The sequence below is a fragment of the Scleropages formosus genome, chromosome 1 (genome assembly GCF_900964775.1).
Source record: "Scleropages formosus chromosome 1, fSclFor1.1, whole genome shotgun sequence".
In the NCBI taxonomy this organism is placed as follows: domain Eukaryota; kingdom Metazoa; phylum Chordata; class Actinopteri; order Osteoglossiformes; family Osteoglossidae; genus Scleropages; species Scleropages formosus.
This window is the reverse complement of record NC_041806.1, coordinates 39349766-39377487: the sequence shown is the minus strand read 5'-3', so window position 1 is coordinate 39377487 and position 27722 is coordinate 39349766. Positions and strand designations below refer to the sequence as shown.

The 27722-nt window shown below is 41.2% G+C and overlaps 1 protein-coding gene across 1 annotated transcript; it reads right to left on the bottom strand.

The window, feature by feature from the left end:
* Nucleotides 1-6445: 6445 nt before the first annotated feature.
* LOC108929267 (leucine-rich repeat and fibronectin type-III domain-containing protein 2-like) lies at nucleotides 6446-26395 on the bottom strand. Its single transcript, XM_018743644.2, has 3 exons — nucleotides 26303-26395; nucleotides 11876-13276; nucleotides 6446-7594 (listed from the first exon to the last, which is right to left on the bottom strand). Exons 2-3 carry the CDS (start codon nucleotides 13264-13266, stop codon nucleotides 6622-6624), a joined length of 2364 nt encoding a protein of 787 aa, XP_018599160.1. The 5' UTR covers nucleotides 13267-13276; nucleotides 26303-26395; the 3' UTR covers nucleotides 6446-6621.
* Nucleotides 26396-27722: the final 1327 nt, after the last annotated feature.

Genomic DNA, 27722 nt, shown 5'->3' with positions numbered 1-27722 from the left:
TATTACTTTAAAAGCAGCGGGGCCGCGACCCCTGCTTGGGATAAGTGGCTTCAACCAATGTGTGTGTAGGTGTATGTGTGTATACTTTAAAAATGTGTTCACAAGAGGAATTACCTTGAAAACTGAAAAATGGAAGAGTCTATATTAGACTTTTATTTACAAAGTAGCTAAAAGCAGTAGCAGCTGATATAGTGGTTGGATCTGCTACCTCTGGCCTTGGAGGTTTTAGGTTCAAATAAAAGAACATTTCCTTTCTCTGAGATGTATGTCACTTTAGAAAAAAGCGTCTGCTAAATGAATAAATGTAAACGTCAATATAGTCTTTCCACCAGGTACAACTGGGCGTGGCCGAATGGACTATTAATGCGCCACAGTCCACTCTCCTGAAATCACAGTCGCTATGAGCTGGACTGCTGAGTCATGTGTATTGATCAGCTGTCTTGGCTCAAGAGCTCTGAAATGCGTGAGGGAGATAAAGATTGAGAGATGGAGGAAGGGTGGCGGCTCTGATACTGGAGAAGTTGCTGCATCCATTTCTCTCTGAGCACGGGATGAATACATTTCAGTTCTGAAGACAGGCACAGAGGGAATTCTGGGAAGTGGGTTCCCAGCAGCAGGCTGTTTAGCAGATTCATCTTTCATACCTCATGCAATGTATCATTCTCAATTATTGTGATGTGACAATTAATTGATAACTATTTGCTGGTGTTTCTGCTGAATACCTGTAAAACTTTCAGATATGGAAAAGTGCTTTTAAATGGCATATAAATACACAGTGGTCTTCATGACATGTTTTAGGGTGTAAAATTTCAGATTAACAATAAGGTAAACATTATGTAAGTTATATACATTAACTCATGTTGTGTATACACCCAGCAACCTGTCGGTTTAGATTTCTGTAAAGTTAAATGTGTAGCCTGGAAATACAAATAAATAAATAAATAAATAACTAAATAAAGGATAGAGGAAAGGTTTTTCTTACAACAAAGCGATAAAGTAACACATATGTTTTATGATCTGTCAAAACTTGAAAAATGTGTTTCTGAAATTACCGTGAATTTTTCGGGTAGCTACTGAAAATACAGAAAATGTAGAAAATGTCTAGATAATGCACTGCTATGTGTCTACATAGATACCTTAGTCCCACCAACCATCCCACAGATTTCAGTTTTCACAGGTGTGCTGATGCCTTCAGTTTGAGACAAGTGCAGAAGTCATAACAACAGCCAAGCCACAAGCAGAATGCATTTTTTCCATGACCATTGGAAAAACCTGCACACACTGACCTTGTGAATAATGTAGTATTTTTCAAATTCATTTCCATAATGATCCAGTTTGGGAATATGGAAGTAAAATATTCCTTAAATTCTGAATTCAGTTTCCATATACGAAGGGACTGAATTATTTCTGTCCACAATTAAAAACATTTTTTCCAGGCAAAAAAAAAATAGGCTTTTTTTGCTTAGAGGCTGGCGGAATTTTGATAGCTGAAGAGTATGTACAATATTTTTTGTCCATGAGATCAAATCTAATGGTTGCTCATCTCAAGATGTTACTGACTTGTTTTTCAGGATGCTTTCCATAACATGCACCATATACAAGGGAGTGTGAGTGTCAAAACAAACCTGTTTTTCAGGGCATTTCTAGGCAGGTTTTTTTTCCCCCCATCATTTACAGAGCAGAAAAAGCACCTAATCATTCTGTGGTTGTACTGAAACTATGCTTTTGGTTCAACTTATCTGGTGGTCTGAATTCCAAAATTCAATTACAGGGCAATGACAATTTCCCATGACAACAAAAAAAGGAAAAATTTCCAGCATACCAAGGGTGGCTCCATAAACTCTTAATCCAAACATCACACTTATGCACTCACAGAAAATAGTATTTTGTATAGCTAATGAATAATGCAAGCCTTCTTATTAGATTAAGTGGGCACAGTATACCATGAAACTCAACCCAAAGCTTCAAAGTAAACACACAAGAGTATAAATAGGGTAACATAAACCTGAACAGCACCCTGAAAGGTTTAAACTGACTTGTAGCCTGACATGCACCTTGCAGCTGTGCTTAAGTGTTGAGTGCATCTATATTTACAGCATATTTAAATATCCCAGAAAATGTGTAAACAAAAGATTAAGTGAACTAGATTCCAAAAAGAACAAGTAAACACAAAATATGCATTTTCAGTGCTGTGTTTTTGCAAGTAAAAATGTGGACAGTTAACTGTATATTTAAAAATGAACAAAACAGCAAAATGTTTGGTCCCCAGTTTAACTGACATAGACAGTTTAGGATATCGATATTGAGGAAACATGCACAGAAATTGATTGGCGGAGGATTTCAGATGCCTTGTCCTTTGATATTACTACTGGGGGCATGCTGCTGCCTGGGCAGGGTATGGTTCAGTGCTGAGCCAGCAGTCTGAGGCTCTTTCCCATTTATCCAGCTCCATTACTCTGCTTACTCTCTCTGCAGCTTAGCCTTCACTCTTCCCACATGGCCAGGGAGTGAAAGCTGCATTATTTATTCATTTAATGGATGGCTATATCACCTTACGCATGAGGCTGACCTTAAACTGGAAATCTATGATGGGATTAAATGCTTAGCTGTAAGGGTAGAACCAGGGACTAAGATTACAGGGGCTGGACCCCTGAAAATCTGATAGGACAAACTTTTAATTTTTTTTACTCCTTTACTGTATAAGTGTCCTTGGTTCAGTGGCCACTGTGAGTCCATAGACGTACAAAATTCCTCTCTTCCTGAAATTTTTCTTCAAGGTAACATTATATTTTAACTGTAAGTGCCCAACAGACTACACACATAGTCTGAAACTGCTTGTCCCGAGCAGGGTTGCGCTGAGCCGGAGCCTAACCTGGCAACACGGGACGCAAGGCTGGAGGGGGAGGGGATACACCCAGGATGGGACGCCAGTCCGTCGCAGGGCACCCCAAACAGGACTTTGAACCCCAGACCAACCAGACAGCAGGACCCGGTCAAACCCGGTGCACCACCACACCCCCCACAGAAAACAAATACTGCACCAAAATTCCTACAACAGCTGGAATGAATATTTTCAGAAATGTTCTTATCACCCAGCGTGAATCGTCTTACATTCATCTGTTATGTGGCCAATTGCCGTTTTCAACTGTTTCTTTTCTTTTTTGGTTTGTCCTGGGAGACCCCCTGCGCTTGGCTTCATGCCAGGCTGTGTTCAGACCTCCACAGTTGATATCAAGTCAGAGAAGGGATGTCAAGGCACCTTGTTGTTCCATTTTAATGTCTGAAAGGATGGGTGAACTTCTACATTCTTCAGTGTGGAAGGGGAATCAGATTCTGTGTTAAAATAGTGGCCAAGAGCAAGTGACTGTGCCAGAATGTAAAACATTTACTTATGACACTGCTTTTCTAAACCATTGAAAAGGTATTGATCCATTTCTCCTCCGAGACTCTATAATATGGTGTCTTGCAATCCTATATGGCTGTCACTGAAAAGCCTCTGTCAAAGGTTATAAATATTCTTTAAAAATATAGCGGAAACATGCTAACACAATTTATTTTTATATTGTCTGTCAAAGTATTTTAAAATGTAATTTTCAAATGTTTTCAAGCAACCTTGGAAAATGAAAATGACTTTGCTGTTATTAGATTTTTTTTGCTGATATTAGATTACTAACCATTTATAAGGTGAAAAATGGAAGAAGGTGTGTTCCTCGTGTGAAACCAGATATAGAATGAGGCCGCATACAGTCTCAGCAACCTTCACAGTTCCTTGTGGCACAGCTGTCTCTAGTCTTTTAGCATGCACTTTTTATAATACAGGCAGGATCCAGGTTCAAATCCCATCTCCCATTGTAGTACCCTTTAGCAAGAGAGTTTAGAGCTGGTGAAGCAAGACAAATTTCTGTGCAAACAGACAATAAAGTGTTGTCTTATCTTATCTTATCTTGAATAGCTTTGAAAAAACTACCTAAATTGAATACACACACACACACACATTTTCAGAACCGCTTGTCCCATACAGGGTCACGGGGAACCGGAGCCTACCCGGTAACACAGGGCGTAAGGCCGGAGGGGTAGGGGACACACCCAGGACGGGACGCCAGTCCGTCACAAGGCACCCCAAGCAGGACTCGAACCCCAGACCCACTGGAGAGCAGGACCGTGGTTCAACCCACTGCACCACCGCACCCCCCTAAATTGAATATTTAATGCAATATAAAATTATCCCATGAATAACATAATTTCATTAACTTAAGGATGTGAACAAATTCATACATCTCTGTCTGACATCTTGTACACCAGTCAAAAAAATTCCTTACACTCATCCCCATTTGTTAAAGCATTGCGAGAGAAAAGTTATGCTGAAGTCAGGTCATGACATAAACATACATCTGCTTACAGATATTGTCTTCAGAAGCTGTGACTTGCCATCCTGGAAGAATCACAGGGTTATACTCTAACTGTGTTTTTCCTGCATGTTGAAATCTGTAGGCCTATGCTAAAAACTAATTAAAATATTTAAAACATAGCAATATTCACAGCATAGTTTCAGTTTTTAGTCTGGTTAAAAATATCCAAAAAGCCCAGGAAAATGTAAATATGGATGGACACACTGCATACTAACCATGTTGCTGCGGTGGCCACATGGCAGTAAAGCACCTTCTCTGAAAGATCAATCAAATCAGTTAAAGACTTATTCATGGCCAGAGCATGTAGAAAATCTCATTGATAATTTCTAATAAGGGCAGTGCTGATTTTAGTTAGCCCTAGGGCAACTCCACGCCAGAACCTGTTCCAAACCGGAATGTATAGAAATGTAATGAGATGTAATGTAATGAGATCCAGCGGCCCTTCTCTAGAGCAGAATGTATTTCACAACAGGATCTGGTTTACGCCAGAACCTGTTTACTACCACAACCTGCACCACACTAAATGTGCCTAGCCTGTGAGGCAAGGGCTTAACTACTGTTAATTAAAATGATATGCAAGGATTCCTTCACATATATTACTCCTAATTTTGCTAGAATGACACCATTCCATGGTTCCAGACACAAAGTCGCAAAAAGTAATAAAATTTCACGACGACACAATAAAACGCACTGACACTTTTTAGGAATCCTTAATATTTATCGTTTTGTAGCAAAAACAACCAACAACAAAAAAATAACAAATGTCTGACCACAGAAACATTTTCTACAAGTTCAAGTGAGGAACATACATACAGTAGGTATGCTGTAACAGTAAAGTTAAGCACCTTCTTCCTGTTTGCTGAAAAAGAAAATTGTGCCTCTGTAAAGTCACTCCCTATCTTACAGTCCAGATCATTTTTTACACAAAAATGCAATGTACAGGTGCTTCCAAAAGCAACAAATAGAAGAACCAGTGCAAACCAAAGGAAGTGGTGCATTATGGGCATAAGACCACAAGCCTGTTAATGAATCGGCTGGAAGATTGCGCATCGTCCTGTCAACACATCAGAGGCAAATCCCCAAAATGAAATGCGATACAGGAACTGGTTCCACTAACATCATTTCAAACTATATTTTGAACCCATGTGTCTCCAGTCTCTGGCAGCAGTGGTGTTGAAAAGAAAAGGGGTTATTATTATTCCTGTCCTTCCCTGCATTTCCTGCATATTCACCTGGTAATAGCAGGTTGGTACAGTGATACCAGCTGTATAACCTTTTTTGATCTCTGTTGTCACCTTCAACCTGACTGGGAAAAGGGAGCAGTAATGGGTTTCATCAAACTGGGCTCTGAGATTAAAAAAAAATGGTATCAAGAGGGGAAAAAAGAATAAAAAGAAATAAGACTTGTTTGGCATGAAACTCTGGGAAAATCTTTCATAAGAGACAGAACTGAGGTAAAAGAAGATGGGTAAAAATTCCTGTCTTTGCCATGTGCTCTAAATCCCCTCAATAGAGGAAATAACTGGCTAAAGTGTTTGACCTGCAAAACCATAAAATTTTCATGTTTCTTTTTTTGTTGCAACAGTCCGAAGTCCAGCGCCCTCCAAATTCCCCCAGCAGCTGATCCGCTCAGCTTGTCAGAAATGGAGATGGGAGGTACAATAACAGCCTCACTCAAACCTTGTTTATATTACTCCTCTTCTCAGAGAAACACCTGCTACCCACTCTTTACTCATCCACCATCTTGTAAACAACTGCTCAGCTATGAGGCCACAAAATCCGGGGAAGTAATTCCATAGTTCCTGCTTTGACATCAGCCACCTCAGATGTTGGCACAGCACCTATGTCGTCACACATCACCTCTCACTCCTCACTCAGCTGCTCTGTCCCTTCGGCTACGTGTCGCCCGGCAACACAACCAGCCCTGATGTAGCTTAAATGGATCATGGATGTGACGTCAGTCAGATGGTTGAAAGATCAAGGATTCATATGGATGGGTTTCATGCAGTACTGGAGGACATACCAGTGGGGGTTTGTGTAAAGCTTGCCATTTTGCGCTCTCCTCTCCTATATAATATGGCACAGGGGGAGAGGACATTTGATACTCATGGGGGTTGTTTTAAACTTGGCTTCTGCCACCCTCCCTGTGTTTTGGCGTCTGGGGTAATCAGTGTCACCCCAGGGTTTTTAGGGTGTCAGCTGTTTTGCCCTATCAGACTGTACTTTCCAAAACCCACTCGGATCCCTCCAGGGTTCCTTTGCTTCCTTGCAAGTCACCCTCCTCTTCGTACTGGAGCAACATCCCATTGACCGAGAGGCTCCTTGTCCAGATGCTCCTGACCTTACGGGGATAGGTACGTTGTTGTGCAGGAGCGGCGGTAATGGGTTCACCTCCCATGTCTCCCATGTCAAAGGAATGACTCCTCTTGGGCTTGTTCTCCAGCGGCAGCATGAGCAGCCGGCTTAGCTTGGAGTCTACTGCCTGGCCAAGCAGCGGCTCCTTGTCAGTGGGTGGAGCCACAGATGGGACTGCTGTGGGGGAATGCCCAGTGTCCTTGCCTTGGCCTCGCAGTTCCAAGGAAGTAATAGCCCCGAGAAGGTGGTCCAAGTTGGGGCGTGGCTTGGTCTGAACCGGCTTCCACTTTCTGGGCAGTGAACTACCGTGGCTGTGCGGGCCGTGACCGTCGCTATTGCGGCCCCCGAGTGAGGAAGATGATGAGGAAGACGAAGAGGTGGTGAGGCTACTTTGGAGGGAGCCACATTTGAATGTCACCACTTCATTCCGCAGTGCTGCTGTAGGCTTGGGCTGGACTGGTGGTGCCCCATTAGGTACAGGGCGACTCCCGTTGGTCTGCGAGTATGTGTTGCTGACACCAGGTAGCTTGTCTATGGGTGTCTCACCAGGGCCTGCTTTGTAGCGCACCATTAAGATAACGATGAACACAAGCAGAGTGGCCACAATGACTCCGCCCACCACGAGGATCATGGTGCCGCCTAGAAGTTGCCCTCGCAAGGACTGGCACTGTGGGTAGTCGTCACGTGTGAAAAACTGTGTGCAACCCACCACATTGGTGGCTGTGAGGGTGGTGGCTGTGTCATCCCAGGCTGCTAGAACACACAGGTCATAGCGGGTCCCTGACACCAGGTTTGTCAACAGGAAGGCTTTGCTGGATGCCGGGATCATCCTTTAAAGAAGAAAGAGAGAAAATGGAAGCAGATTTGATTAGCCCTTTACACTGAGATCTCAATAACAGCTGTTGTTTTATTATACTCCACCACATTTCATTACAGTCTTATAGGCCAGCTTTTATACTGGAAACTCTGGTGAACCCTAAATACATAAGAAGAGACAGTGGGCTGTACAACTAAAACATACTCCAACACACCTTGAGTGTAAACAGTTAAGCACACACACACACACACACACACACATTTTCAGAACTGCTTGTCCCTCACGGGGTCACGGGAAACCGGAGCCTACCCGGCAACACAGGGCGTAAGGCCGGAGGGGGAAGGGGACACACCCAGGACGGGACGCCAGTCCGTCGCAAGGCACCCCAAGCGGGACTCGAACCCCAGACCCACCAAAGAGCAGGACTGCGGTCCAACCCACTGCGCCACCGCATCCCCTCAACAGTTAAGCAGTTCTATTCAATTCCTGTGCGATGTTGCTTGGTTACTCTAACAACAGAACCTCATCCCTGCAGTGAGCTGTTTTTCTCTCATTCTGGCATTTCACTGACAGCCAAGCTTTGTGGCCCATCTGTCCCAAAGCAAAGCTCAGCTGTTTTTAACCAATTTCAGAGCTGCACAACGTAGCAGGAAGGAAAACAAAGGAAGGAGAAAAGAGTGCTGGCTGTGATAGGGAATTTAAGGTATGTAAGTTTAGGGATGGTTAAAAATATTTCCCAGCACATTTCTGAATTCTTGAGAACCTTGAAATGGACTATTATATACTATTAAAGGTCACATGTTCTGCAAGTCACTAGTTTAACAGTGTTACTTGCCTAAAGGCATAAGGCTTGAAGACATGGCAGAGGCTTCTGTGAGATCATGGAACAGTTTTTCAATTAGATGTAATGAGACAATGTGGCATTCTAATCACTCCATCAGAATTAGCATTACAACAGCAATATTGGTTGCACCTGTGGGATGATATTATGATTGGCAGATTTCTGTCAGTTCTTTACTAATGTTTAACTCCATAATATATGGTACTGCAGGCTTTAATATCATGCCCTGGTTGTGGATTGTAACAATAAAGTTAATACATCACAGGAAAGATCTTTAAGTATATTAAATGTTTGCAGAGTTCCTGCTGAGAAAAGAATTCTGGTTCAGATCTTTGGTGACCAAACATCGCAAGTAGTAGATGGCTTGTGGAACTGACCCTTTGATAGACAAGAGACAAAATGCATTTCCAGGGGTCACCACTCATTATAATGGGCTACAGGAATTAGGTTGCATTTCTGGCATCTGCTCCTGAAGCCTTCACCACGGGATGGAACCTATGAAAAGTACTTGCAATTTTTAAACAAAATTACCTCGCACATCAAACACAAAACTCCTCACAAAGAAAGTATGAATCTTTAACATGTGCCAAAACAATCTTCGCTGTGTAAAATATAACTATTTTTCCTCCATTTGTATTCTCTGTGTTTGTGGTTATGATTGATTTCTGGCTGTCTTTGTTATTAGATTTACCCTGTTAAATTCCAACACACTGTCACAAAACAGACCTCAAGAAAATGGCTGTGTAGTATTCTTATCATAAATCAGATAAAAATGCAGAATAAAGGTTTTTTTTTCCTATAGGGCAAAGGGGACTGTTTAGAAATGCTACGCTTAACTTCAACTGACAGCATGGGGTATCTTTCAGATATGGTTTCTAGACTTGAATCGCTTGTCAGTTATCTTAAAATGTTCGGGCCATTGCCAGAAATGTACTGGAAGATTTTAGATGCACCCACAACAGCACAACACTGTATAATGTAAAGTATGTGCTCTCAGGCATATATAGAGAAAGAGGGGAAGTGGAAGGAATGTAGAGTTAGTTTTAAAGCTACCTTTAACCTCAGGAGAGTTAATCCTCAGACAAATCAGGTTTTGACTCCAATCAAACATTCACGCTGTGAGCTAATGATCAACAGCAGTGCTTCACAGGAAAACCTGCTATTATTCATGAAACAAATTGCCATCTGGGATAAGCATGAGATGTGAAATCATGTGGTACGCGGTTCCACTCGAGGTATTGAGAGGCTCCACTGGTGTACAGCTGGTAATACTAGAAGGCATTCCCACACTTCCACGTGAATCCCCACGGTGGCAAAGAGTAAGGCGGCCGCTACCTCTCACGTGAAATGCTGATGGGTGAAGATACTGCTGCTGAACCTGTGCAGATTATCTGTCATGACTGGCTTACTGTCTCATGCAAACACAGTGGTAAAAGTAGTTAAGGGCTTGGCTGGTGTACTTGCAGCCATTTATAGTTCCAACTATTTCTTGAACAACAAGCAACAGTACAAGTTTGATTCGTGTTAAAGTAAGTGCTCACATTTTCTGCTTAGAGAACAAAAGACCTGCATATGAGCAGGCTTGACTGGCACTCACTAAGTCTGGAAGCCTTCTTTTCTTTTTTTACTCTCCATTAACACTTAGAAGAAAGAAACAGGAATAAAAAGAGAACTATGTGTTGTCTCTACAGAGGACACAGAAAAATAAACAGAGATAGATCTGGGTGTCTCACATACCCCTATGGATCTCTGTATTCTATTTTTTCCTTTACAGCAAATACTCTATTTCCAGTGTTTGGAAAATCTAGTTTACTTGACAGCACTATTGCCTTGTGTCTGGTGTCAATCTGGAAAGTACAGATAGTGGTATTAAAATACTGCTTTCAAGTCAATTATTTACTTTTGATTATTGCCGTTACAAGAACATAAAGACATTTCTTTTGTATTTTCCCAAAATCTTCCATTAAGTGTCAGCAGCTTTACTTTTTTAAATAAAAAATGCACTGGCTCAACCAGTACAATAAAATTGGGCCTGTATGTCACTTATTTTGTTTGTAAAATCACTTTGACCCCCACATCACAATGAAAAAAAACTTAATGATACACGTGGACCTTCAATTATTCATGTGTTAAATCATGTGACAGTTCTTGTTAGCTTTCCGTCGTAACGTAATGTAAATGTTTATATATATCTCAAAAAAAAATTACTAGGAAGGTGACTTGGAATCATGGATACTTGGATCAAGTTTTATGCAGCTGCTTGTGTGATGAACATTGGTTCATATGGTGGAAAGAAACTAACTGCACTTCAGAATCGCATGCCTGCATCTATGTCTCTCTTTCTGCTAATGTAATGCACACACTGAATTTTCTATGAGATGTATGTCATTTTGGGGAAAAGCATCTGCTAAACGAATAAATGTAAATGTAAATGTCATCTTGTTATTCTTCACCAACGTTCAGGAACACCAGACGACCTGGAAACACAGTGGAAGCTAGGTAAATCCTGTTTTGTTTTAGTGCACTGTACTAACTGGACGGTATTTATAGCTTCAAAAATTCATAACTGGACTGTTGTCACATGAGGATTCTAGGCATTTAGTAATGAATTGTATGTGTGCCCTCAACCTTACCATGCAATACAACAGGTTTGATAAATAAATTAATTTGGTCTTTATGCTTGCTAAAAACAATTTATATGGGGAACAATTAGTCAAATAAACCCTATTTTGTTTACCCTATTATTCTTGTTGGCTTTTCACTCCATATGTGGTTTTATTCCCACTTGCTTTGAAAAATGTGCTTTCTATAATACATGAATAATTTTTTTACAAGACAGAAAAACTAGCATAAAAAGTACTTTCTTACTTCTTTAGTGATGGGCATTATCCAGCAGAGGAACACACATGGGGTAGGATGACAAACAAAGACAAACACATAACTGTTTTTTATTGTTATAGATGTCAGTGCATTCAGCATTGGAGCCTCGATAAGTCCCACATCATCATGCCCATTCATTGTATTTTCTATTTATAATTATTAGGTGTTGTGCCTGACATACATTGTCAATAGATATGTCATTGCTTGGGAACAGCCTTTTATCCAATGTGACCCACACAGCTTGCTGTCTCAATTTATATTACCATTTGGTATTGTTGTGGATCCACAGCTTGGTGCAAAAAAAAAAAAAAAAGGCACATGCATTAAATACATTATTCAGTGAAACACTATTGCATTTGTGTCAGAAATTAAACAAGCAAACTTCTGGTTACAAGTCAGGGTCCCTATACACTGGGGAAATGGTTGATTGTTAGTCGCAACATGGTAGTGTTAGACTACATTTGTCAAGACTGTTCTATGTGAATTCCCCAGGTCAAGACAAATGTATTCACTGGGGCAGCTAAATTCCCCACAATGTTCCCCAAATGTCACATGCAGCTTCCCCTTTTTTACCTGTATATCAGGACTTCATCATCAGAGCAGTTGTATTGTAGCTGGTACATTTTCACCTTGGGTGCTGCTTTGCTGACTGTCCAGCTGACCAGGGCAGAGACTGCAGTCACCTCAGACACGGTCACTGCCCTCTCTGGCTGAGATTTGACTTCACTCTTGCTGGCCTTGGTGGAACCGGTGATGTCAGAAAGCCGAGACTTTGGCTGCGAGGCACGGTCGGTACCATTACTGAGGTGAGGCAGCTGGATGATTGACAGCTCTGCCGAGGCAGTGGACTCTCCGGCCACATTGGCTGCGATGCAAGTGAAGGTGCCAAAGTCCTTTGAAGTGGTGATCAGGATCTCCAGGGTACCATTTTCATACACCATCATACGGGAAGAATTACTGACCAAGCGCTCATCGGGGGCCACCCAGTGGATGGAAGGTGTGGGGTCTCCAGCTGCCATGCATTTCAGACTGGCCGTCTGGCCCTCCAGGACTAGCAATTTGTGGGTATGCTGGGTGATTAGGGGCTGCTCACAAACAAACTCTTCCTCTACAACAGACCAAAAGTAGCGTCCCTTCAGCTTTTGAGGAGATGCACAGGTCTCCAGATCATCATCTCGCTCAAGGCGCCGAAGCCATAGCACCTCACAGTTGCAGTGCAGAGGGTTCCCGCCAAAGCTGAGAGACAGCTGGGGAGTGTATGGTGTAGTCAGCAAAATGCTGTCCTGGGCACGAGCAAAGATGGGGTCTGGTGGCAGCTTTTGCAGCCGGTTAGAGGTGAGATCCAGCCTTGCCAACAGCTCCAGGTCAGCAAAGGTGCCATCGGGGATGTACTCTATAAGGTTGTGGTCCAGGCTGAGCTGGTGCAGGTTCAGCATCCGCCGCACGGAATCCCAAGGTAGCTGCCGTAGGTTGTTGTATGAGAGGTCCAGGTCCTCGAGTACCGGCACTAGATCATCGAAGGCTCGCTCAGATACACTGGCCAGCTGGTTGTTGTTGAGGATCAGGTGCTGCAGGTTGAGCAGACCCCGTAGGTCATCAGGCCCAATCTCCACCAGGCGATTGCTGTCCAGATGCAGAGCACGCAGGTTCTCCAGGTCGGCAAAGGAGAAGGGCTCGATGGAACTGATGGTGTTTCGCGACAGTGTCAGGTCCACAAGGTCTGTCATGTTGGCAAAGTCCCGCCGTGTCACCTTGACTATGTAGTTTCCGCCAAGCCTCAGTTCCACTGTCTGCCGGTCCAGGTCAGGGGGGACGAAGAGCAGGCCCTTGGAAGGACACAACGTGCCCAGTGATTCGGACAGGTTCTGGCAGACGCAGTACTTGGGGCAGGCGCGGGCCATCATCACTGTGGTTCCCAGCAGCAGAAGGCGAGGGAGCACTTGGTCCATGGTAAACTCACTCATGTATGGGAACCTGTTGTAGATAAACAGAGAAAGGACAAGTCAGCATTCTAGCACATTCACGGAAATCCTGCTCCGCTGTACGTAATTTCACAATTAGGAAACCAGTTTTTGTGGCAAATACTCTCGAGCTCTTGTTTTTACCGAGGATAGCCTCCTCTTCCTAGTTGCAGCAGGCTTTTGAACTTTGGCAAGTTACTTCTCCCCTAAGTCATTTTGATGTGTATTGATCCAGCAAATATACCAATCCAACACACTGTCCAATCTCCAGACTCACACAGTTGATGGATCGTAATAACTTTAGTTCTCCTGTGTGTTATTGAAAGTAAGTGTGTTATATGATCGGTGGGGGCTGCTTGTGCATCCGAGACACAACGATGATTTGCTTGCATACTGAGTAGACTTCTCGGAAAAGATGCGGGAATGAGAGGGCATATATAAGGGCAAATATAACATGGAGTTTTGTCCTTAGGGAAATGATGCATGTGAATGGTTGGAGTCAGAAGGGTAGGAACATTTATTAGAAATAAGACAAAGCTTCCTGTGATTAGTTCTGTTATTGTTTATACATTGTGTGCACACATTCAGCGTATTCTTGCCAATTGACTGTAGCACTTCTACCTTCTTTTCCCATAGCTAATGACTTTTTAAAGCAGAATGATCCATGGTTACTGATAGTTGTTTGCTATTTAAAGTAGCAGATTTCAAGGTGTCCCTGTGCATAAGCACCAAGGAGGGGAATTTTGAAGCACTGGTAATTGCTCTGGCTTTTCCCTTGATTATAGGACCTTTTCATGAATGCTCAAACTCTGTTTTGTATTTGCCCTGAGCTTGCACGAATAACCTCACTGCTTTTAATTAGCACTCGGGATTTACCCAATTTGAATGCATTTATAATGGAATACATTTCCTTTTAATGATCATGTATGTGGATCCAGTGGTCCTGAGCTGAGGGAGACTGCATAAAATATTTGTAGCAACAAGCAGTAGTTTCACTCTCAGGCCTTGTTAAGGCTGCGTCACACATGAAGTTTAACCCTGAAAGTACTACAGATACATTATGCATTATTATCCTCTCCCTTTCACAGACATAACCCAGCAAGCAGATGAACTTCTGCTGAAGTCATGGATTTTCAGGTGCTGGAGGGAAATAAAGCAAGGAGCCAAAATGATAAATAAGGATAAATTCCACATTGTGCTGTCACACTGGGTCTCAGCAGGAGTGGAGAAATGGGACAACTGTCTGTCATGGGGTGTAAAATTATGTATTGAAAGAGCCAGACAGAATTTATCAGCAGTTACCTTCAACCAGGCTGCTGCTGGCTTTAAATCTGCCCTGGATGGAGCTGATGTCATCTCCAGTGCTCTGCATCAGGTTCTTGTTACAACCCTGTGTCACTCAAATTGGTTGAAATATGACAGAAGGATACATGATCTCATTTCTCCTGCAATCTTTGCTGATGGTTCTGTTCATCAGTGTTTGTGTTCTAACGTTTGGAACCTCTGATCCTTACCATTCTGATTACCTGGCTTTGTGGGAAAATTAGCAAAGAGCTAAATATATGCCCTGTCCTTCATATCTGTACCATTCTTGCACCTGATATAAAACAAAAGGACATACAGAAAGGATATAAAGCATATAAAGAAAATGTGATAGTAAATAGAGAGTGTGCTGAGTAAACACATGGTCTCTGTATAATATAACTATACTCTGCAAATGTATGCTAACTGCGCTGTAAAATAATTTCTAGATTGGACTTACTGACTCAGTTTATTTGTTACTTTGATGGCACAATTATTAGGTGAGAAATGTCTCCTGCTTTATTGCCTCAGATTATAATCACGCTCACAACATGACATAACACACCTTTCTTCCTAAATACTAGATAGTCCATGTCAGCCGGCTGACAAAAAACCTTAAGCATTCAACAACTCAATTAGATAAAAAAAGTATTAATAAGACTTCACCTGTCTATTTTTAAATATTGTTTGTGTCATCACCATCTCACTGATCTCGAGAATGACGCCAATAATGGAACTTATACCTCTATATTTGTATACAATGAAGAGGTCCAAAATTAAAAGTTTTGCCTGTGATGGGGTGGAGACATCTTTTGGATCTACTTATCTCCTAAAAGCTTCATAAATTTCAATCACACCATCTGTAAAGATCATTTCATTTCCTATCAGACTCCACTCTATAGGCAGGTACTTGCGTAACCTGCCCTGGCAAAAGCCACGATAGCAAAGTGGTTTGAGTAGCTGCCTTTGGATCTGAAGATCACCAATTTAAAACTTACTTACAGCCTACTGCTGTCATACCCTTGAACAACTTTGGATAAACATCACTGTACTGTAACTATCAGTCCTGTGAGTCTACATAGCTCTTCACATATTTTGAAATGCACTTTCATTTACTGTGAGTTGAATGTCGCTTTCGAGGAAAGTGTCTGCTAAATGTATAATCATAAATATAACTATAAATGTATACATATTCAAGCCAGATATGTGAAATCTAATGTGTTTTGATTGCCATCCATCGCAAGCATAAAGTAACTAGCAGCATGGCATGCGATCACTTTTCCTCTGTCTCTGTTCCTTTCTCATTAATAGGAGCTGCTTCAACTAAGTGTATTGTGGGTCTGTAACTCTAAGTGATGTAAATACACTCATTCGATTATGTCAGTGGATTTTTTTCTGGAAGAATTATCGACATGTTACAGGTCAGCATCAGAGCTTCTGGGTTAAAGAACTCAGTTGGACAGCTGCACATGTTGACAAATGCAGTCAACCTAGACTGCTTCAGTGTGTTGTATGTCTGCCAAACAAAGCAAATGAATAAATCAACGTAAAGCAAGGAGCCTGTTCAATATTTACATGGACATAGCAGTCTAAGTGAAGGGCAGCAACAGCAGGTGGTAGAGTAGTGATTAGAGATGCTGCCTTTGGACCTCAAAGTTGCAGGTTGAAATCTCACCTCAAAGTGTGATACCCTTGAGCACGGCACTTAATCTAAATCGCTCCAGTAAAAATTAGCCAGCTGTATAAATAGGTAAATAATTGTAGGTAGTTTAACATTGTAAGTCGCACTGGAGAAAAGCATCAGCTGAATGAACAAATGGAAATGTAAGTTGAAAGGGCGAGTGTCATCATCCAGCTCCATCGCAGCAAGCTTAATGAGCAGAAAGTGTTAAAGGAGCTAAAGTGGAAAAAAAAGCCCTACAGTGTGGTTTACATTAGCAGTTTTGGTAGGAGACTGATAAGATCTGGATGCAGGAAACTTTACCTAGCATTGCTGAAGAAATGGAAGTTTAATTTAAGGATTCTGAAACCTGAAAAGGGTGCAGGTTCTCATTACAGCTGCAGAAGAGAAGAAGGGGAAAACGGAAGTGGAGTTGTATTGCTGCAGGAAAATATGGATGAAGGAGAGAGAGACAGACCGAGGGAAAGATAAAGAAGACAGAAAAAAATTTCCAAGGTAAATAAACTGTATAGCTAGATATAAAGGTATGAAAACAGGTACAAAAGAAAAATATCACAAGGTATTGCCAGTATGAATTTCCTTTCAGATTAAACACTATTTGGTATGTCTCAGCTTTTGGAAAAACGGAATACTTGTTTGTTTGTGTGTTCGTGTGTGTGTCTTGTCTGCAGGCCGGTTGTCGAGTCTGGGAGATGAAGACACTGTCCCAGGAGTAGTGTAAGAAAAAGGATGTGAAGTCCTGTGATGAAATTCAATGTTTCCATCACATGGTCATGCCTTTGTGGGAATTGTAAGGTCAGGATTCAGCCCAATGCGCCTCACAATCTCTGAAGCTCAGCATTTTCCTCTTAGTCCCTCTCTCCTTATAATGTTCTTTTCAAAAAGAGGAAGTCAGTTTTTGATGGAGCTTCCCAGTTTTTATCAAGGGGATAATGCTTGCAAGCTTATCCTTTCAGCCATCCTGTGAACAATCTAACTCACTATATAAAGAACTGGATATAGTAGTAGGATTTGCTCTAAAGTCAAATCAAGTAAGCCCAATTTCACCAGAAATATACATTTTACAAACTATTGTCACTGGGAGGGACTGAGAAGAGAAGAAATAAAGGTATGATTTCATCATGGTCTGCAAAAGCAGAATTTTTAAGATGAGATTTTGGGGACTTTTCACAGAAGGGGAAGCATGCAGGGTTGTCCCTAGAAGTAAATCAGTTTTGTTAGGTCAAACAGCTAAGCACGTGCACACACACACACACACACACACACACACACACACACACATATGCAACCTTTGATGTGAATGTTTTGATCCACTGCCATTTCAGCTCAAACTGTGTAGACATGTAGACCACTCCAGCGCCACCAACAGTGATTATAAATATTGACAGTGAAGTTTTTCATTAAAGGTCGAGGTTGAACTTTCTATCTTAGGCAATAATAATTATTGAGATAAAATAAAATTCTCCAAGCATTGTCAGGGACATTTCTTTATTGTTAATCTCATTCATGAATAGATGTCTCCAGCTTCCCTGTCCCCCATTCACTATATGTTCCTTGCACCTCAGTCTTATCAATGTCCTTTGTTATAATCATTCTAATTAATTTTTCCTTTTGGAATCAGGGATTATAGAAGAAGATAGGTTTCACATTGTGGGCCTAATTAATCACACCAGCTGCCTTCCCAATTCATGATCTCACTGTTAATCATTTCCCGAAAAAAGAAAATGAATTCCTTCTTCAGGAATAGAAAAGAATAAAGAATAATAATAGTCGAAAACACTACTATATCAAAAATATTTGAATTCAAAAAGAATGGATTAAGGTAGAACTTATGGAATGACAGAATGAAAAAGAAAAACGAATATTAAAGATAATTCGAGGGTGCACTGCACATTTTGTGTGCATTTTTTTGACATTTTAAATGATCTAATATAAATATAGCACTACCTTCTGATGAAATTAAAGTGGTTTCATGTGGTATTACAAACACTCATTCACTTTGCATAACCACTTATTCAAGTTAGGGTTACATTGGCCCTGAGCCCACTGGACTGCACAGGGTGCAAGGCCAAGAAGGGTCCATCCTAGCCAGGATACCAGTCCATCACATGGTAGCCATACACACTGTCATTCACAAACTACAAGTGATTTAGAGTCACCAATTAACCTGAAACATGTCTTTGGACTGTGGGTGGAAACCAGAGTACCTGGAGCACACCCAGAGAAAGCATGCAAATTCTACACAGAATGAGCTGGATTCAAGCCTATGCCTGAACACCCCAAGTGCCGTGAGGCAGAAGAGCAACCTGCTGTACTATCATGCTCATTTAAAATAAAAAATAATAAAAAAAACTGAATTAAATCTTGAATATAGTAAAATTAACATTAGAATGTTTAAGGAATGAAATCTATGATTACAACAAATACATTTTAGAAGTCACATTAATGTTTACACAGGAAAAATCCAGACATCTAGGGCTCCTAAAAGATTGCATTGCACAGGGGAAATTAGTGATGTACACTGGTATAAATTACAGTAATACAAATAATGACCTTATGCCTCTGCGGAGTGTCTGGCAACATTTTCTTCCTTTATCAAAGGGACTAAATGAGAAAAGACTTTTTACATTTCTCAATTTCGAGTTTGGTGCAACCATTGCCAGCTGGATAAATAATGCCCTCGCTAGTATTTCCTTTGTTTTAAGACAAAGGCAGTTGGTTTCCTTTTCAGTATGTCCCAGTGTTGGTGTTACCTGCTATTGACAAATTGAATGTCAATACCCTCCAAGGGTGAAAATCCCAAAAGCTTGAAGACGTTGCCTAAGAAAGCATGAATCAAGCAGGTCAAAGTAATTTAACAATTTGTAATCTATACATTTGTCAGTAGAAACAACAAATATCCAATTTTCTTTTAATAGGAAAGTTTCAAAGTGTATGATGACCATAAGTCAGAAATAGCAGAATCTAGGACATGATTCAATAAATATTTTTGATTCAGAGTTACACACATTTACTCATACTTCTCTCCAAAGGGACACACACACACACACACATTTTCAGAACTGCTTGTCCCATAGAGGGTCACAGGGAACCGGAGCCCAACCCGGTAACACAGGGCGGAAGGCCGGAGGGGGAGGGGACACACCCAGGACGGGACGCCAGTCCGTCGCAAGGCACCCCAAGCGGGACTCGAACCCCAGACCCACTGGAGAGGAGGACTGTGGTCCAACCCACTGCGCCACCGCACCCCCCCAAAGGGACATACAATACAATTATTTACCAATTGATACAGCTGGGTAATTTTTACCAGAGCAATTTATGGTAAGTAGCTTGATCAAGGGTGTTCCTGCAGGAGGTGGGAACCAAACCTGCAATCTTGTGGTCCAAAGGCAGGAACTCCACACACACACATGCACGCACACACACGAAGAAACAAAAGACATGAGAAAATGGAGAACCTTGTACCATTAACATGCATTGCTATCCATTAAGTCTGTACCCTGGTGATAGAGTCACCTGTAGCTGACCCATCTGGAAGCTGACAGTTTCCCCCAGGATCACACTGGAACTTAGGACAATCAAAAAGAAAAGATGAAACTAATATCAGGAAGCAAAAGTTGAGGGAAGAAAAATGTGATTTAATCGAAAGCGACCAGCCTGAAACACAAGATAAGCCTTGGCTGTTGGAATCTCAAATGACTGGGAGACACTATGCAAATTTCAGGATAGATCTTTATACTGACAAGTCAGTCTTAGTCACTCTACCCCTACCCCACCCCTACACCCTGGTTCATTTGGATGATATTATTTGCTGCAGTAAATTTACCACAAGCAGCTCTGTTTGTGCTTGTGGGGTGGGCGTGGGCATGGGGGCAACAATAACAGCACCTCTTACCCCCTTCTTCCCCAGCATCCCACTTCATCCTACTCACTCTCGCGTGTCTGCGGAACAAAAGCCTGCCCGAGGCCACACTTCAAACGACAGCCTCCCACAAGCTCTCAGCGCTATTGTCATTTTGCTCGCCAGCCACCCGCTCCCCGTGTTGCTCATGCTTGTGTTTCAATGGGCCTTATCTGCAGGAAGAACTGCCCAGTGGCGTTCCCCTACACCACTGAGACATGGAGATCCAACCCAGTTTTTATCTGCTGCTGCCAGACGGCATTCTACAGCCTCCTCCACACAGCCCTGTGGGTACACTCTGGCATAAGGCAGTTTTCCCTTAGAAAGAGAGACAGCGAGCAGGAATCCAGCACAAGGTGTTCCATAGCATGATCAAGAGCAGAACATAAGACGCTGATCACATTAATTTCACTCAATATCTATTTATTCAGTATGGCATGTTGAGGCTGCAGGTAGGGCTGGTACCACACAGCTCTTGGGCCAAAGGTTCAGACATGAGTTTTCATGTATTAGTGTGTGTGATTGCCCTCCAATGGGCTGGCATCTTCTCTTGGATAGATCCTGCCTCATATGTCCTATACATTTACATTTCATTTACATTAATTCACTTAGCAGATGCTTTTCTCCAAAGTGACTTACAGTGGATGCTATGTAGTATTACTAGCCCACACACCTTATTCACCAAGGTGATTTACACTGCTAGATGCACTACTTACAAAGGTTCACTCATCCATACATCAGTGGAATACACTCTCTCTATGTCACTCACACACTAACCTCTGGAATAGGCTCTGGACCACTATGACCCTGCACTGGACATGCAATCAATGTGGAATAAATTATCTATTTATAGTATCATTAAAAAGTATATAGCAGAAGACACCATCATGACTTCAGTATGTCCACAGGGTAAATGCTAAAAGTAAGCTGCTTATGAAAGCAAAGGTGTATTAATCACAAAAGGACCACAGAACTGAAAGCAATTGAAATTCAGCTCCAGAATCTTTAAGGCTTAAATTGATGTTTTGGGTGTTCTGCTACAGTTGCCTGTACCTCTGGCTAAACTGTAAAATGTGGACACAAGGGTGTGGCCCTGTGCTGTTGACCCGATGCTGTGTTCAACAGTAACTCCAGCAGAGCTTGGCCCTGTTGGAGAAATGGATGCTGACAGCTGTTCTTGCATGTTTAAATGGAACAGTCAGCAGTGTCCACAGGGTTCGACTGGAATTGATATCTGCTTCTTTGCCTGCAGAGAAAAGGAGCACTGCATTGCCGGGCACACATCCAACAGGCAGACCGGCAGTCCCACACACAAACCCCCACGGGGACTGCATGCTGGTACGAAATCCTACCCACAACCCTACTGTACCCATTGCAGAGCAATGCACAGTGTTACTGACATTCCTACCATCACTATGAAAAGGGACTGGTGCCACAGGACTGGATCCACAACCCCACCCTCACAGCAGAACTGACAGACAAGTGCTCTCCTGCTTAGAGAACCTCCTCAGTCCATTGAGTGAATTCTCAACTATTTAACTAATAAATAATCAGGAAGGTCTTCCCATCCGGCAGGGAACCAAACAATTTTATTTTTCAAACAATTAATTTTAATCTGGCAGATAATAATGAATTAATACGGGTTAACAAATTTAAAGAACATTATTTAAAAATTGGTATTTTTGATATTCAATGTAAAACACCTTAGTAGCAAAACTTTATAAACTACAGAGACAATCTAAAAATCATGGGACAAACTGGATATTTCACAGCAAGTAAAGTATAACAGAAAAGGTACAGTATAGCTCTCTAAATAAATCAAATAAGTTATCAATGTAGCTGATGCTTTTCTCTTGCTAGGGTATTTACAGTGGTTTATATATTACAACATATCATATTGTAACATTTATTCAACTAGGTAATTTTTGCTGTAGCAATTTATGAGAAGTATGTTGCTCAAGCATGCTACTGTAGGAGGTGGGATTCAAACCTAGTGTTTCTGGAAGGGTAATAGTTTCAACAACTATGCTATCTGCAACCCCCTTTCTAAATGAGTATGATTATTTATAATAACACATACTTTTCAGTGTGTTATATGGTCATGCAGAAGGTAGTAGTGGTGTTTCATAGTGCCTAAACTGTCTGAGTAAGAATGGGTTTGATCCCTGTTCAGTTTGTATGAAGTTTTCCTATTTTCCCCTTCTCATGTTTGTGTGGGTTTCCTCTCAAAGAAATGGATTTTGAATCAGATAGCAATTCTAAATTGCTCGAAGTATCTGAATGTGTGTGACTACTCTGTGATGGTGTCCTGTTTGGGGTGTATCATGTCCAGCCTAGCACCCTATGCTTTCAGGATAGGATCCAGGTTACTTTGACCGTTTTTTGGAAAGGCCGTTATTGATTGTGTGTGTGTGTGTGTGATGGTTTCCTTTCGTAAGCCACTAATCACAGATGAAATCCTATTAATTAAGCTAGAAAGTGATGGTCTTCATTTTTAATTTAATGTTACGTTACCATTTCCATAATACACACACACACACACACACACACACACACACACACACACCCCTTCAGAGCCGCTTGTCCCATATGGGGTCACGGTGAACCGGAGCCTACCCGGTAACACAGGGCGTAAGGCCGGAGGGGGAGGGGACACACCCAGGACGGGACGCCAGTCCGTCGTAAGGTACCCCAAGCGGGACTCGAACCCCAGACCCACCGGACAGCAGGACTGTGGTCCAACCCACTGCGCCACCGCACCCCCCACTCATTTCCATAATATTACTTCATAAATTGTCCATAATTTCCATTTAGACTTTTGTTTTGCAATTTATGATAGTAAACAAGAGCACAAAGAGGTGCTGCATTATTTAAATACCAAATTAAGAATGTTGGGTCTGAACTATTACTCTGGGAGGCCTCATATTATGAATTTTCCCTTTACAGATCAATGGCTCTACAGGAAAGTGCCTCTGACCAGCAAACCAAGCAGTCGTTGACTTTCTAGGGCCTGGTGGAGGAATAAGGCAGAAAATATGCTACATGGGATGCAGAGGTAAACTCAATGCGATGAATTGCTGCATGCAGGGTTTGCATGTAATTAACTGTCTTATAGAATAATTACCACTAACACACAGAGCATTCTCTGGGTAATATGAACAATTAAGCCAAAATAAAATATTAATAAGACCCATTATTACTTTACTGTAGCCTGCCAAGTCAATGACTGTAGTAAAAGACCTCTTGCTAAGCACTTTTCCCATGTAACACAGAGCACAATGTTAGAATGAGAGCAGAAAGTTGCATAATCAGTTTTTTAAAAATCAAAAAGATACCTTTAAAAACCAGGACACCAGTTTCACAATCATCAGCAAAAATATAATTTCATCACTGGGGAAACATGATAACAAACAATAATAATAATAAATGGCTAATGTAATGCACTCTTTGTATTTTTGTATGAGATGTATATTGCTTTGGAGACTGCTAAATGAATAAATGTAAATACACCAAACACACCTTTTACACCTTAAGCATGTTTGGTTCAGAACTATGCATAAAGTTACATTACGTACTAGGATCTGAGAACATTTTGCTGCATTTTTATTGGCCAGCAAGACACAAAAAATGAAGTACATGATCTATACTGCTACAATAATTATACATGACAAGTTTGACAGCTACCCTAGTGCAGAGCAGAGTGTTGAAGCTGTCCTATAGCAAGGCCAGCACCATTCTTTCAATAACATCCCAAAGTGAGAGGCTGGGACCAGGTACTGCCACACCATTTCGCAGAAAACAAGGTTACTTATACTGACTTAGTTTCCAGTGATGTGTACAATACAGTAGGAATTCATTTCAACGATTATATAAGTTACTGCAGGACGCTGTGCTCTTAGTGTGACATGAGGAGAGAAGAATTACATCATCAGCAAAAATAATAATAATATTAATAATTTAATAACATAGAGTCTAATCAGAATTTTCACAGGTCACACAACATTTAAAGATTTAAAAGTTTTGAAACTGCCATATACAGAAATGGCTGATGAAGGGAAAGAGACTGGAGGAAAAACAAAAGAAACAACAGGAAACCCTGCTTTCCTCCCTTGTTCTCTCACTGAGCCAATCCCAGCTGGTTGTTCTTCAGGTATCATCACCCAGGATGTGCTGCAGTATTTTTCATGTTTCAGGTAGGCTGAAACATGAGATCTGAACCATGTCCACAGTTTTTAGAAAATGTCTCAACTGACATAAAACCCAAATTTTGTTAAAACCTCCCTCTGTCATCCTGTAACAGTGAAGCTAAGAGCCAGGTTGACTGAAAGCTGTCAATGGCAATGTACTCAGATGATGACATACTGATATAAATTGTGCACATGCGTGTACACTGCGTAATAAGCCCGCTCGCTGCAGTCTGAAAGCAGCTTTTTGTAACAGATGGTGTTTATCACCACAGTCTTTTATTTGTTGTTTGGTTGGAGACCCACAGTTATTATTAAGTACAAGGATTAAAAATCACAGCTACACAGAAGCCTCAACAGTGCCCAGCTGCTCAAGAACACTCCAGAAAACACTTAGAGAACTAGGTAATCCTTACTGGTCAAGACATAACAGAGGATTTCCAGGTAAATCACTGTTAGTTTACGCAGACTTCATCACTTTGGTCTATTATGATTTCTTTACTTATTCACATTGAAGCAAATCAGAAATTGGGTGACTGATTACTTCACTGACAAGATATATTTGGATAAAATGGAAAAAAAGAGCAAATTATTGACAAAACTAAATCTTTTCTGTGTTAGATGGGTCTTCTGGGAACTATTGGGTAAGCTGCAGCTGAATAACCTGTGGCCACATCTAGACCACAGATGCAGGTCAATAAAAAGAGTGACCCAAGCAATACTTAAGAGGTTGAAACCAAAAGATAAAGTTTATCACCACAGTTCAAACCGAAAATCATCATTAACTCTGGAATTCATCAGCTGAAACTTTTCATCATTAACTATAAAGATATTCATACGTACCAGGAAATGAAACCAAGCTAAACAAACCTCAAGACAAGTTAATTTAAGTCTCTGGCTTTATTTTGCCTGGGATGAAGATTATGACTCTCTCATGATGTCTTCGGCTTCTTGTTTTCATTCTGTCATCAGAACACTTATATATAGAAGCTGAGAATTTAGGTAACAAACTGATGTAACCTTCCCAGCCCCATCTGAAGCTTGAGCTTAGACAACAAAGCATCTTCCCCAGTGCTGCTCTGAATGAGCCACAAAGGATACAGTATATTTATATACTTATATACTACAGATACTAAAAATACTTATATTTTGGATGCAATCAAATATTATTTGATCTCCTGCGTAGGCTATGAAAGGAGCACCCAACAACCTGAAGTTAGATGACAGCAACTTAAATCTCTGGACCAGTTCACAGACCTCTAATGCTAAAGTTACCATCAGCATTCAGTGTTGCCTTGTTTCTTGTTTTATAACTGCCTGAATTGCACTTCAACAGAAAAAATCCATACCTATAAGACTAGGTTTAGTTGTGGCTAGGTTTAGTTGTGCCCCTAGGGTTGAGCGTTGCCTGCTTAGCAAGTCTACTCAGCTCTTTTCCTCTCGGAGAGTGACTTTGGGTGTCCTTGAACCCAATGACAGTGACTAAGGGTCTCTGTGCAGTGGCTCCGGTGTCTTTTTTCTCTTCCCGGATGGCCCCTCCTGCTTCCCTCCATCGGCACGATGACAGGGGCCGGGTGGCTGACTGTCTGACTCAGTCGACAGTGCCCGTATGGCTGTCCCTGCATCCTCCTGCCGCTCAGGCAGCCATTGCTATCTTTGATCACCACTCTTTCATCTTTTGTGAACCTCATTACTATCTGGCATAGCTTACAGCGTGTCAATTTCTTCCAAAATTTTTACCGCGCTCATGAACAAACGCAATACTCTGTTCATTCCCTGCTGTTGTTTTTTTTTTTTTAAGTATTGCATGACCATTGCCTGAAAAAGTACAATATGGAACATGTATTCTGATGAAATAGAATGCCGTATGTGTGAAAAGCATGAGCCTGATGTTTTCTTACTTTCAGCTCGCTTTGATCTGAACCTTGTGCTGCTGGGTAAAGTCATATTTTCATTCTTGATTCTTCTTACCTGTGCTGTGCTGGTTTTCTGCCATAGGTTCCTTCACATGCTGAGACTGGTCTCTTTATGATCCACAAGCTCCACACCTCCAAACCAGGAGATGCCGTTCTGGGACAAAAAGGCAGAAAATAAAGAAGATACAGGAAGCGTTACTTCGGAACTCATGCAATTCAGGCAGCTGATTTCTGTGAAATGTACACTCGTGAATTGCAGTTATTTGATTTGTGGCTTAAATCAAGCATGAACAACCTTAATACCTCAAAGTGCAGCATCGGTGGGGGGTGGGATTATAGCGATTTATTCAATATTCCCAAATAAACACGCATCTAGGCGCACACACTCGCCTCTGATACAGCTGATGCCAATAACTTCTGGGGTAATTGAAAAACTTGCTTTCCAGTTTAGCTTACTTACGATTTTACTCTTTGTCGGGGATGCTTAACCACAGCATTTTAACACCACAGGCAAGAAATTCTGAAAATCCTTAACAACACACTGCCCAAAGCCATGCCACCGAGGGGGAGAGATTAGTCTGATTTCACTATATGGGATTTTAGCAACCAAGACAAAAGAGTGCTGTGCAGAGTGCTCTCTGATTGGAAAGCATCCAAAATTTCATACAGTAAAATAAATTATAAACAAACATATATACATGTGCACTGATATACATACTAATTAAAATTTTTGGGACACTTGAAACACTGCTCATGAATATTTTTCACTTAAATCTCAGTTCGTTTCAATATAAGATTGTATCTTTACATTCTAGACATTTAGAAAAGATCTGTGAATATTTAATAGAAAAAAGCTTGTTCTTTTAAATATTAACAATAAATAAAAATCAAATTACACATAATATTGCCTGTTTGGACACTACTAGGTCATGTTCTTTCTCAGTTGTGTTTAATTAATGAAACTTTTTAAAATAATTTGTCTCAGTCGACAGAATGTGTGAAAAATACAGTGAAACAGATAAAATATGTTTAAAATATTAAAATATCTTTATTCTAAATCTAAGCAGCATGGCAAAAAGCACAAACCATTCACATGGTAGTGTCATAAAATCACATCACCTTGCACTCCTATAGTTTCTCCCCTGCGCTGTGGTTGCTCTTAATCACAGGCTACAACCCATCATGTAGCTTTGGATATTCATGCTATAAATATCATAAAAGAAAACATTTAGTGTCTCTATTTATAGTCACCCCTCTGGATTTAACTGTCAATAAAAAGTCTCAGAACATCAACAAGTAAAGGCAGTCTTATCCCAAAGGACACGGCTTTTACATGTCAGGCAATTTTGTGAATATTTAATGAAATGTCTCCGTGAGCATAAATAGGTGTTAATCCCAGATTTCCCAGCAGTTTTCTTTACTGAAGACGCAGAATAAAATATTTAAAATATCTAAGACTACTAGACAATTCAGTT